This window comes from Liolophura sinensis, chromosome 6 (assembly GCF_032854445.1).
Source record: "Liolophura sinensis isolate JHLJ2023 chromosome 6, CUHK_Ljap_v2, whole genome shotgun sequence".
Lineage (NCBI taxonomy): Eukaryota > Metazoa > Mollusca > Polyplacophora > Chitonida > Chitonidae > Liolophura > Liolophura sinensis.
Genome location: NC_088300.1, coordinates 69,112,972 through 69,126,674, shown reverse-complemented (window position 1 = coordinate 69,126,674; position 13,703 = coordinate 69,112,972). Strand labels below are relative to the sequence as shown.

Here is a 13,703-nt window from a genome sequence, read left to right as displayed (position 1 = left end):
CTTTTTCTTTTACAGGTCGTAGACCTTTTGACAAAATTATGTAAGGCAGACAGTTTTTAAATGTATTTTCGGTTGAAACGATAGTATGAAAATCGAAGTGATCGAATAAGAGCAGACTGGAGAACCTGCGTTAGTTTCGTATTCGCATGCGTTTGCTGTGGGCCAATAAAATCGCCTCTTTCACTGAACTGTCGGCTGTTGATGACGTCATCAAACAGCATTGTGAATATCCACGTTGGAATACTTGTGTGTGGGAAGAAAGAGAAACTGACTCTCCTACAGAAAACCCTCTTGCTTTGATATCTGTTCTTATGGTATTTGCGAAGTTTGGTAAACTGGAGTTGTTTAACAGGCCAAAAATTTCGTCATCCAAGATAGAGGGAAGAGAATGATAGCGGACAGCGGTGTTCTAGCCAGCAGGTACTTGTTGCGAAGGCGTAGTTTCGCCTGCGTTAAGTTGCACAATGTTTGTTTCTTTTCCTGCTAAATAAACTGAAAGTAAATAAATTCAGCGTAAGTGACATGTTTGTCAGACAACATTGCATTGTATCCATGACAGTTCAAAGGTACATTAGCGAGGTGCGGTGTTTCTACCGGCTGATAAAACCGGAACTCCGAGACGGCGAAAGTAAGCATTTGTTCTACCACGTTGTTACTGCAACAACAACAACTACCGAGGGCATGCATCACAGGTGCAGCTAGCTTACATGGGAGTTGTAAGGACTAGGTTGATCTTGATGCTTTTATTGGTAGCAGACCCACTTCTCATATGTTCTTGGTGAAAAGGAGATTCTTCAGCACTGGCATCATTCTACCACGTGTCACCTACCTAATCTTTACCACAGCCGTTCACATGCATGATGAAGTAAGTGTGCGCTCATGCATCGGTTGGAAGAAAATCCATGTTAAAGTTTAGGGGTCAGGCTGCAGGCCAAGTGTAGTTGGACGATTTAGACTATTTGAATAATGTGGAATATTATTCCAAAACCTTTACGCTGATTGCAATTCCAGAGTTGTGTGAAATCTGTATCAATGTGGGAATAATCATTTCAAGCACTTTTATTTGCTGTTACAGTCCATGGTATACTGACAGCTTGATGAAGGAGGCTGGTGATTATTTCAGGAATGTGTCCCAGGATTCGTCACTCCAAGGCATGGATCTAGACCTTGCCACTCTAGAGTCAGAAATAGAAAGGTAAACTGGACATCGTACGCTTTAGTTGTAGTATACTTTGTATTCTGTAAGACGGGTCGGAAGTTGGATGTCACGTGACCACCCTTTCATGTCTAAAACAAAACGGCCTCCCAGTGTTAAAGTATGGAGGAAAAGGTCACTTTTTGCCATCTCGTTAGCGACCATTACTGCAATACACTAGTAATATATAGTGTTGTTGACCAGTACTTTACAAAACTTTGCAGGAAAGACAGGTATGATTGACCTGCCGGCTTGGAGAGTTATCGGCTAAACATCTAAATTTAACACAGAAACTGCTGACGTTTATCCCAGCAACAGATTAAAAAAAACATGTTTCGAGCTGTCCAGAAATATACAATATGTCATGATTTAGTTAAATATCTTGCCTATCTCTAGAACTTGAAAAAAGAAAAACATGACCATTTGACTACTTGACCTAGGAAATACTTGACCTAGGAAACCATTTTTAAATATGTAATCTCCCATGTTTACTCTGACAGGTTTGGTCACATGACTCCAACAACATGGCTTCAGAGTAGAGCAATTATACTCATGATACAGTCCAGGAAATAGTCCTGAAAATAAAACAACCCTTTGTATAACCAATAACTCTGGACACAGGTGCCTTGAAGTGTGCTTTTTTTTTTTTAAGTCTCCTGCTTTGATAGATGTGTGCACCGTGGTTTCTAAGCAAATAAGGTTGCATGTTTGAAAGTTTAAATTTCACTGGCTTGTTTGAAGCCTTTTGTTTGGAGGTTAGTCTTTTAATGTGCAGTAGTATCCTTTCTCTGGGTCTGCGTCCTCATCCACTGTATTCAAATGTTTCAGAGAGAATGTTGGTTGAGCTTCAGTTCACTGCCTCAGGTGTGGCTTTATTTTGAGATGTGGCCTGTATCTGCTAAGATACATTGATCTTTAACATACAAGACCATGCTCTATTTAATGCATTCTTCTGTCAAAAAATTGGGTTGAAATAGAATGTTGGAAGTGAACTTTTTGTTTTTATTGTGGAAAAAAAAATGGGAAAAAAAAATTATCATTGAGAACGTGTAAAAAAAAAACAAAAAGAAATTGCCTCAAGATTCCAGTAAGAAATTGTAGAGAAGTGCCCTTTTTTGGAGGGTCAGTCTGGTTACCATCAATGGACATATTTATAGTATGGCCTGTACCTGACAGCCATCATATTTTAAGTGAAATGCTCTTGAATCTTGCAGGAAGCGCGAGACTGGCTGACCTCTTTTCCAGGGTAACCTTCTGCTTAAAAAGATAATGCAAGCGTCAGTTGGATAAGTGAATGAAAACTTTTTTTGCTCAGGGTACGTCAGCAGCATAACAGTTTGAATGACCTGAGCCCTATGAGCCTGGAGGTTGACTCACGGGGAGCGAGTGTGGCCAGCTCGGAATGTAGCGACGAGCCGTACCTGGACATAGAGAGTAACTTGGAGGAGCTTCTGTTCAGCTGCAACACCTCAGATCAGGAGTATCTGACCACCTCATTACACAGTCTGCTTGAGCTCGGCGACGTGCCAAGTGAGTGCACAACAGGCTGAATTTTTAGCTTAACATTCCCAGAATAAGAGAACAAATTCTGATGTGTTGAATGCTATTTGACATGAGCATTCAACACATCTGACTGTGTGAACATGGCTTACGAATTTTCGGTTGCCCTGCATTCGCTCATAAAGTATTACTTGGGTGTTTAGACTTACATTTTTTTGAAATTTTCTTTTAAGATATCACATATCTTTTAAACTGCAAAACACCTTTTCTAAAACCAATAGAACTCTCAGAAACCAGCAAAATGGGTAGCTTAAGTCATGAATGAAATGTTGATTTAGTTGATACATCTACATCTAAGAAGTGCAGTTTCTTCCATGTTGATCGGTTAAACATATTTTTTCCGTCTACATATGCGTGTACGGAGAGCAAGTGCTGCCATCCATCTGGAGTTGCCTTCCTATTCAAAGAACTGAAAAATTTCTGTAATTTGCCATTTGCATCTCTCAGAACTTTGTGTGTCCTATCCATCAGCTTGTGTGGAAATTATGCAAAATGAAAAGAGCAGTGTGAAACTTTTTCATTTGGTTTTAGTGGAAAACAGCTAAAATCTTTAAATAAAATTGTTAATCGCGAAATATTTCTTCAACCAGTGATTTGTGTCTGTCATGTTGATGCGTTGCATCATTGAGATTTCCAAAGGTGGTTAATTTGACTGCATTTTTGCCTTAATGACTCTTTCCATTATGTCATGATTATTTTTCTCCGTAATACATGTTAAATATCAGATTGGCCATTATAAGTATCAAGGTAATGTATCAATATGATATTACACGAATAGATTTCAGAAAAAAGTAGTTTGTGATGAATAAAAATACCATCACATAATACTTTATTATTCATGATGCGAGAGTTAAAAAGTATTGTATTTGTTTTTACTTTATTGGTATAAGTGAGAACTTCTTGAGGCTGGCGTTACACAAAATCACATCAGTCAAACAAATCTTTGGCTTTGGCAGGTGGGTTGGAATGGCCTGACTCAGGCTGGAGTCACCTGGGTAACACAGAAGAGGTGCACGATGCAGAAGAGTCTTCCTCCTCAACCTCCTCCTCCTCAGAGGACAGGTTCTTACCCTCACACAAATCCTATGCCCAACAACACCGTGTGTCCAAGCAATGGTAGGTTCAGGCAAATCATCCCCTGCATTAAAATTCCTTTTTCCACTCTGTAATGATTGGGTGATTATAGTTTTCCTTTTCAGGTGATAAAACAGGATTTAGAGTTAGACGGGAATCAAATTACCATCAAGCTTCCCATAAAATTATGGCTCACAAAACCGGCTTGGATTCCTGTTAAACAAAGAAAGGAAGGAAGGCACATAAATAATTTTCAAAAATAACGTTTTGGATTTCTACCAGATTTTTGGATTTCTGCTTCATGTACCTCTTGGTCAAGTGGACAGGAGTTTTTCACATCACTAAAGTTGGAATCCTGGAATCTCAGAAACCCTTTTGATGTTATACATGAATACATCACTTAGAGCAGCTGCTTTGTGATACTTGATTTTGACTATTTCCTGGTTGATTCCCCCAAAATGAACTTAGGTTTTGGTTAAAAAAAACAAAACAAAACAAAGATATATGGCTGTCCAGCCTCAAGTCCTGTTGGGTCAGATATAATTTTGGCAATCCTGGTCGTGCATCACTCCCGGTATAAGGAAATAATTCCATCACTAGTTAGGCAGCATTAGAAAAATGTCAAAAATATTAGCATTGAGATTGTGATAATGTTGAAGGCAATGCTCAAACCCAAATAAGCACTTCAAGTAGGCCAGACAATGCTGGTTTTTGTATGGTTTGTAGAAGTGCTACATTAACAGTAGCACAAGAAACGTTGTGGCTCTTCATGCGATATGCAGTCACAGAACTTCTGCTTGTACAGAAAATGTCTTCATGGCATACTTATGCAGCACCTAATTTGAAGGATTTTACATATTGTACATTTACTGTAAAGTTTGTTATGTAAAACTATACCTTCAGAAGCCCCTAAGGGCAAAAAATGATGCTTTTGATGCAAACCCTAAGATTTTTCTATTAAGAAACTAATCATACTTCATAAAAAAGCTCATTATGTGGCCCTGTAAGGCTCATTATGTGGCCCTGTAAGGCTCATTATGTGGCCCTGTAAGGTGGATGGATACTCAGAATCCGGAGGCACTTGAGAAATGCCAATCTTGGGTTAAATACTGTAATTTACAAGCAGTAGATGATTTATTTCCTTAGTCTGTGTTAATATTTTTCAGAAAAGTGGGTCACACCCTAAGTGTCAGGATCCAGTTCCTGTTAAAGTAGATGACTTTGTTATAATTATGTTTTCATTGTCACTGAGCTGAATGTTAAGGGTAGTGTATCAAAATGTAGCTCCTGTATTGAGCTGAGTTTTATCCATGTCAGTCCCTCAGAGGAATCCTTTTTTTATCTTTCATCGTTTATAGAAAGCTGTAATTTTCATCATCTTCACCTGTATGCCAGAAAATGTTGTGAATAATTTTACAATGGGTGTGAAAATTGTAGATTTTTGTGTTGCAGGAGTAAGATGAGCTGTGAAGAGCAGGTTGAGGTGGTGGAGGAGCTAAGCCGTGTGATCAGCAACGAGCTGGGCTTGCGAGAACAGTTAGAGGTGATCAAAATGATCAGCCCCTCAGCCGACGTCTCCCCAACAGATAAGGAATTTGTGATAGGTATGTGGATTCAGGATCATGCCAGAAAAACAGTAGTTTGCAAATTCTTAGCACGACGGGTTTGCTTTTCCACAGCACTGTAGATAACTGTTCAGCTGTGACAGCCTTCGTGCAACATAAACTAGTGAGTCTTAACTGCCAGTGACAGGCCTGAAGAGCCTTCACTGGTATAAACCTTACTGACAGATACAACAGTTGTGGTGTAAACCTTACTGATAGATACTGCATTTGTGGTATAAACCTTACTGACAGATACAACAGTTGTGGTATTATCCTTACTGACAGATACAACAGTTGTGGTATAAACAGTACTGATAGATACAACATTTGTGGTGTAAATCTTACTGATAGATACTGCATTTGTGAAATAAACCTTACTGACAGATACAACAGTTGTGGTATAAACCTTACTGACAGATACAACAGTTGTGGTATAAACCTTACTGATAGATACAACAGTTGTGGTATAAACCTTACTGACAGATACAACAGTTGTGGTATAAACAGTACTGATAGATACAACATTTGTGGTGTAAATGTTACTGATAGATACATCATTTGTGGTATAAACCTTACTGACAGATACAACAGTTGTGGTATAAACCCTACTGACAGATACAACAGTTGTGGTATAAACCTTACTGATAGATACAACAGTTGTGGTATAAACCTTACTGACAGATACAACAGTTGTGGTATAAACCTTACTGACAGATACAACAGTTGTGGTATCCTTACTGATAGATACAATTGTTGTGGTGTAAACCTTACTGATAAATACAACAGTTGTGGTATAAACTTTACTGATAGATACAACATTTGTGGTGTAAACCTTACTGATAGATACAATTGTTTGCGTGTAAACCTTACTGATATACAACAGTAGTGGTGTAAAACTTACTGACTGATGCAACACTTGTGGTATAAGCTCTTCTGAGAAATACAACACTTTACATAGTCTAAGGTGGTATAAACCATATTGCTGGATACAACACTTGTGGTATAAACCATACTGACAGATACAACACTTGTGGTATTAACCATGCTGACAGATACAACACTTGTGGTATAAACCATACTGACAGATACAACAGTTGTGGTATACCATTTATAAGCAGAGTGTGCAGATATTTTTATATGTGCAATTTATAGGGGATAGTGTTTCGTTGGCATAAAGCTAATGAAGAACTTGTCTCTGTATATTTTCAAGAAAATGATTATGAGCTGTGTTTTTCCCTTCTCTGCACCTTTGACACTGGTCTGGGAGTTGTCTTCCCTGATCAGCCTCTATAAGAGTGCTACATCAACTTGTATGTCATAACTACCTATGATCAGAACTGTTGACCATGGGCTTTAAACCATACACACATGGCTGAGGGAATTCCCGGCTCTCACTGCTTTTTGGGGTCTTGGTGAAAATAATCGGTCTACAAAGCTTGTATATGATCTCCTGCACAATCTAACATTTGTTGAAGACCACGTGTTTTCCACCAATATGGTGTGCTTAAGTTATGTGTACATCACACATAGAAAACTTTGTCAGTAACTTGCCAAAGGTAGGGTGGTTTATGACTGTCACTTTGAGAGTAGCATTAAACAACTATCAAATGAACTACTCTCTGTGGCTTGAACAGTGGGTGATTGAATCAATTTGAATGTCCTGTTGTATTGTTCTTTGATAAGGAGAGAGTGCTAGTATTTTGCATATAGTTTACAGTTGCTAAAGAACACAATTAAAAAAATAATTATTCCGGAGACCTTCTTTTGCAGAAATGATAATGAAATACGTTTTTGTATATTTTCAAAAATCTGTTTATGTATATTTGCATCATCTCTGCATCTTTGACACCAGCCTGGGTGTTATCTCCCCTGATAAGGACTGTTGACCATGGGCTTTAAACCATACACACACGACTCAGAAAGCAGCGAATGCTGACCTCCACTTTCAGAATTACAGAATTACTAGGTTCATCGTGTGAGGATCCAACATCGGGGAATATAGTGGAGCTGGGCTTTGTGTGAGGATCCAACATCGGGGAATATAGTGGAGCTGGGCTTTGTGTGAGGATCCAACATCGGGGAATATAGTGGAGCTGGGCTTTGTGTGAGGATCCAACATCGGGGAATATAGTGGAGCTGGGCTTTGTGTGAGGATCCAACATCGGGGAATATAGTGGAGCTGGGCTTTGTGTGAGGATCCAACATCGGGGAATATAGTGGAGCTGGGCTTTGTGTGAGGATCCAACATCGGGGAATATAGTGGAGCTGGGCTTTGTGTGAGGATCCAACATCGGGGAATATACTGGAGCTGGGCTTTGTGTGAGGATCCAACATCGGGGAATATAGTGGAGCTGGGCTTTGTGTGAGGATCCAACATCGGGGAATATAGTGGAGCTGGGCTTTGTGTTAGGATCCAACATCGGGGAATATAGTGGAGCTGGGCTTTGTGTGAGGATCCAACATCGGGGAATATAGTGGAGCTGGGCTTTGTGTGAGGATCCAACATCGGGGAATATAGTGGAGCTGGGCTTTGTGTGAGGATCCAACATCGGGGAATATACTGGAGCTGGGCTTTGTGTGAGGATCCAACATCGGGGAATATAGTGGAGCTGGGCTTTGTGTGAGGATCCAACATCGGGGAATATAGTGGAGCTGGGCTTTGTGTGAGGATCATACATCGGGGAATATAGTGGAGCTGGGCTTTGTGTGAGGATCCAACATCGGGGAATATACTGGAGCTGGGCTTTGTGTGAGGATCCAACATCGGGGAATATAGTGGAGCTGGGCTTTGTGTGAGGATCCAACATCGGGGAATATAGTGGAGCTGGGCTTTGTGTGAGGATCCAACATCGGGGAATATAGTGGAGCTGGGCTTTGTGTTAGGATCCAACATCGGGGAATATAGTGGAGCTGGGCTTTGTGTGAGGATCCAACATCGGGGAATATAGTGGAGCTGGGCTTTGTGTGAGGATCCAACATCAGGGAATATAGTGGAGCTGGGCTTTGTGTGAGGATCCAACATCGGGGAATATAGTGGAGCTGGGCTTTGTGTGAGGATCCAACATCGGGGAATATAGTGGAGCTGGGCTTTGTGTTAGGATCCAACATCGGGGAATATAGTGGAGCTGGGCTTTGTGTGAGGATCCAACATCGGGGAATATAGTGGAGCTGGGCTTTGTGTGAGGATCCAACATCGGGGAATATAGTGGAGCTGGGCTTTGTGTGAGGATCCAACATCGGGGAATATAGTGGAGCTGGGCTTTGTGTGAGGATCCAACATCGGGGAATATAGTGGAGCTGGGCTTTGTGTGAGGATCATACATCGGGGAATATAGTGGAGCTGGGCTTTGTGTGAGGATCCAACATCGGGGAATATACTGGAGCTGGGCTTTGTGTGAGGATCCAACATCGGGGAATATAGTGGAGCTGGGCTTTGTGTGAGGATCCAACATCGGGGAATATAGTGGAGCTGGGCTTTGTGTGAGGATCCAACATCGGGGAATATAGTGGAGCTGGGCTTTGTGTTAGGATCCAACATCGGGGAATATAGTGGAGCTGGGCTTTGTGTGAGGATCCAACATCGGGGAATATAGTGGAGCTGGGCTTTGTGTGAGGATCCAACATCAGGGAATATAGTGGAGCTGGGCTTTGTGTGAGGATCCAACATCGGGGAATATAGTGGAGCTGGGCTTTGTGTGAGGATCCAACATCGGGGAATATAGTGGAGCTGGGCTTTGTGTTAGGATCCAACATCGGGGAATATAGTGGAGCTGGGCTTTGTGTGAGGATCCAACATCGGGGAATATAGTGGAGCTGGGCTTTGTGTGAGGATCCAACATCGGGGAATATAGTGGAGCTGGGCTTTGTGTGAGGATCCAACATCGGGGAATATAGTGGAGCTGGGCTTTGTGTGAGGATCCAACATCGGGGAATATACTGGAGCTGGGCTTTGTGTGAGGATCCAACATCGGGGAATATAGTGGAGCTGGGCTTTGTGTGAGGATCCAACATCGGGGAATATAGTGGAGCTGGGCTTTGTGTGAGGATCATACATCGGGGAATATAGTGGAGCTGGGCTTTGTGTGAGGATCCAACATCGGGGAATATACTGGAGCTGGGCTTTGTGTGAGGATCCAACATCGGGGAATATAGTGGAGCTGGGCTTTGTGTGAGGATCCAACATCGGGGAATATAGTGGAGCTGGGCTTTGTGTGAGGATCCAACATCGGGGAATATAGTGGAGCTGGGCTTTGTGTTAGGATCCAACATCGGGGAATATAGTGGAGCTGGGCTTTGTGTGAGGATCCAACATCGGGGAATATAGTGGAGCTGGGCTTTGTGTGAGGATCCAACATCAGGGAATATAGTGGAGCTGGGCTTTGTGTGAGGATCCAACATCGGGGAATGTAGTGGAGCTGGGCTTTGTGTGAGGATCCAACATCGGGGAATATAGTGGAGCTGGGCTTTGTGTGAGGATCCAACATCGGGGAATATAGTGGAGCTGGGCTTTGTGTGAGGATCCAACATCGGGGAATATAGTGGAGCTGGGCTTTGTGTGAGGATCATACATCGGGGAATATAGTGGAGCTGGGCTTTGTGTGAGGATCATACATCGGGGAATATAGTGGAGCTGGGCTTTGTGTGAGGATCCAACATCGGGGAATATAGTGGAGCTGGGCTTTGTGTGAGGATCATACATCGGGGAATATAGTGGAGCTGGGCTTTGTGTGAGGATCCAAGATCGGGGAATATAGTGGAGCTGGGCTTTGTGTGAGGATCATACATCGGGGAATATAGTGGAGCTGGGCTTTGTGTGAGGATCCAACATCGGGGAATATAGTGGAGCTGGGCTTTGTGTGAGGATCCAACATCGGGGAATATAGTGGAGCTGGGCTTTGTGTGAGGATCATACATCGGGGAATATAGTGCAGTTGAACTTCCAGGTGGGGATTAAATGTCAGAGAATGTGTTGCAATTTACATTACATTCATTTACTTTTATGTTGGGTTCTGTCAAACGGAGTAGTACATGTGGAAATGTGCATGTGGAAAACAAAACAGAAGGGTAATGCTTTACCAGTAAATGTAACTATTGGGCCTTCAGTATTTTTTTTTAATCGTTTCAGATTTAGAATCAATCACAGAAGAGAAATTAAAACAAATACAAGAGTTCATCAAGGAGCACATTGAGCCGTCAAATTCAGTGGATGTCTGCCCGGACAATTCCCATTCCCCGCAGAGGAAATACCCCAAGGTAAGAACTTTCCTCTTATTGCATGTGGGAAAGTCTGCCATCAAGCTGAGGGTGGTCATGGGTTATCTAGTTTTCTCCCACCGTAATGCTGGCTCCTGTTGTATAAGGGATGTAGTCTAAAGTAATTAAATAAATAAAAGTACAGTGAAACTTGTGAAAACCGGACCCTCGTTGTACCGGAATACTGTCAACATCAGCCACTATACGCAGCCTTTTTTTTTTTCTTTCTTCTATTTAAAACACATACAGCGCAGCCTGTCAACTCTGAACATTGGCAGCGTTTTGAAGCCGTGTTTTGTGCAAACAGTGCTGGTCAAACCTGTCAAAATCGACACTGTGGTGTGTTTTGTCTGTGCGGAACTCTGTCTGTGCGTCATGCAGCACGTGTCAAGCCAGGGCCCCTTCAGCCAACAAGGCAAATACTAGACCCGCAAGCAATAGCTTAAAGCCTGTGACCCAGGGTAGCATTTTGCTGATACGGGTTTGTTCACGTGTCAAGCCATGGCCCCTTCAGCCAACAAAGCCAATACAAACCCACAAGCAATAGCTTAAAGCCCCTGACCCACTGTTGTCTTTTGCTGATGAGGGTTTGTTTCTGCTATCTTTTTGGAGATAACCCCAGGAAAAGCCAATAAATCGTACTTGTACATAAGAGACTTTAAAAATCCAGCACAACACAACTGACATCACTTTAAAGCAATAAACGTGACTGGAAGACCAGCAAAGCAGCGCAGGATTGAGATGTGAATCGCTGATAAGGTTTTTTTTGTGATAAATGCAAAAGCTTGAACAATTAATCGCTATGAAAAGTAAATGAAGTGGACTGCCTATTCATATTTGTGGTTGAAATACCTGCACATGTTAAATAAAGTCATATTGGCTGTACATTTGCTACCTCAGCTTTTGTAAACACAATACATGTAGGCCTATACATGCGACCCCCAATGAACAGGTCACCTGTCAAAACTGACATTTTTTATTGGTCCCGAGCATGGTCAGTTTTCACAGATGTCATTGTATTGAACTTTAGGCCAGTTTATAATAAAGAATACATGTATGATATTGGATTTCTAAGCTTGGAAATGAATAAGATTCTTTTATTAAGAATTTGTATCATTATAAATATTTATGCTCCTCCAGAAATTTTGTGAATTTTATCTGCTTTTGTACCTGAACTCTTCATGGAGAGCATGAGATGTGAAGTACAGTTCCAGTCTGGGGAACATCCTACGGTTTCACTGTTCTACTCGTCGGCCTAGTTATGGAGATTCCAAACTTTGGGCTAAGACAAAATTTGGCCTTGTGACCTGTTGCTTACACTCAGTACATGTACATTTAAGTCAGATATTCAAACCATTCTTTTGTAGAAACAAGCTAAAGACCGAAAAAGTCAACACAAAGCAGTTCGGCAGAGACAGCGAAAAGAATACAGACAAATGATGAAAGAAAAACGTAGTGGATTGTTCATCAAAGAGGAAGTTTTGGCGTTGTCAGTTTGCGAGCCAATAGAAGAAGCTGAAGTGGACATCCTGGCATGATGTGAAGTCTTGTTAGTTAATTATACATGTATATTTATCATCATAAGTACTGTTTTGCGATACCATTGGAGTTACTATGTGAGCTGATGTGTGTTGAGACATGATTGGATGTTGTCATGGTAACCTGGCTACAGCCTCGATTTCATCTTAACTGCTCATTCTCACACAGTACACTATTTTTATATTGATACATTATTAATAATAGTCTCCATAATTTATTCCTGCTCCATGGTATTGTCTCTGGGATAGTGGTACGTACATGGTTGTCACATACCTCAGGAACCCTTCATGTTCTGCATCAGTGCTTGATGCCTTGTTTATTTTGGGAGGGTTTGGGTTGTAGAGAAAGCCAACAAATTGACATTACATTTGTAATCATCAGCAGGGCTCTTTTGTTTTTAGAGTTTCACTGTCATTTGTGCTTTAATAGAAAGTAGAATGCCATGCTATTGACCATGTTATTCAAGATTATATGAATTGACTATTGAAACAAAAGTTACTTCAAACATTTCTTCTTTTTTCATATAGGTTTTTTTTTTGAGGGGGGGGGGGGGGTGGCGGTAAAGGGGTGTGTGATATTGTAAGATTTTGATGATATTAATTAAATATCATATGAAGAAAATACTGCTGCTGCCTTACTGTTTCACGAGTAACATGCTTGGATTCTAACTGAAGGACCTGGTGAAGTTGATTCCACAAAGTGCTTTAGGCCAAAAATCAAGTACATGTACAATGAATAGTTTGCCATCTATAAGAGGTTCAAAACATTTTGTCTTGGCCTAACACTTGTTAATAGTTACATGTTCCAAGGATTAAAAAATGTTCGCGTTTGTGTTGAATCTCACATATTGCCTCAGTGCATATCAGGGTCTTCATGCGCCCTCTGGGGTCAGTCCTGCTAGGTGTCAAGGCGATGACAGCGGGGTGTTGGGAGAGCTAAATCCCCCTAGATTACGCTGCACAGAAATATGCAGCTACAAAGATGTGTTCTTTGCTGGAATTTAGTTTTTGGTTGCACGACTGAAATGCGAATCTATAAGTCAAAACTGGGCTTGTGGAATTGTACCAGGGCTGTTGTAAGTTAACGAACTTTCACTTAATACTGGGTTGCAAAGTTGTGCGTTTGGCTTGTGGTGTACAAGTGTACATTTAACGTCCTACACATATCATACATCACGTACAGGTCGGATGTCACTTGGAGTCGTGACAATGTGTTGGTTTTTTTAGTGACCAGTGGCTGACGCTATAGGTTACATGTAATGCTTTAATGACTCACAAACATTCAAAGTTGCCTTTCCATTTGTACTTTAGAGATTCTTCTAAATGCTTCGGAGGAATACGTAAAGCTGTGATCAATGTTCCTGCAAGTTTTCAACTGCGTCTATCTTTTATACTCTTCACACTTTGTTCTGGTCATCAATATGTGGCCCGTAGCTGCACTTGTCAGTCGTGTTAATTTCTTTCACATACAGTTGAAAT

General features: G+C 41.3%; 1 protein-coding gene across 1 annotated transcript; it reads left to right on the top strand.

Moving 5' to 3' along the window:
* Nucleotides 1-230: 230 nt before the first annotated feature.
* Nucleotides 231-12,748, top strand: LOC135469055 (protein FAM199X-like). Its single transcript, XM_064747575.1, has 7 exons — nt 231-420; nt 1,076-1,195; nt 2,511-2,725; nt 3,712-3,871; nt 5,282-5,433; nt 10,559-10,686; nt 12,054-12,748. The coding sequence occupies exons 1-7, from the start codon at nt 389-391 to the stop codon at nt 12,222-12,224; spliced, it is 978 nt and encodes a 325-aa protein (XP_064603645.1). The 5' UTR covers nt 231-388; the 3' UTR covers nt 12,225-12,748.
* The last annotated feature ends 955 nt before the right edge of the window (nt 12,749-13,703 follow it).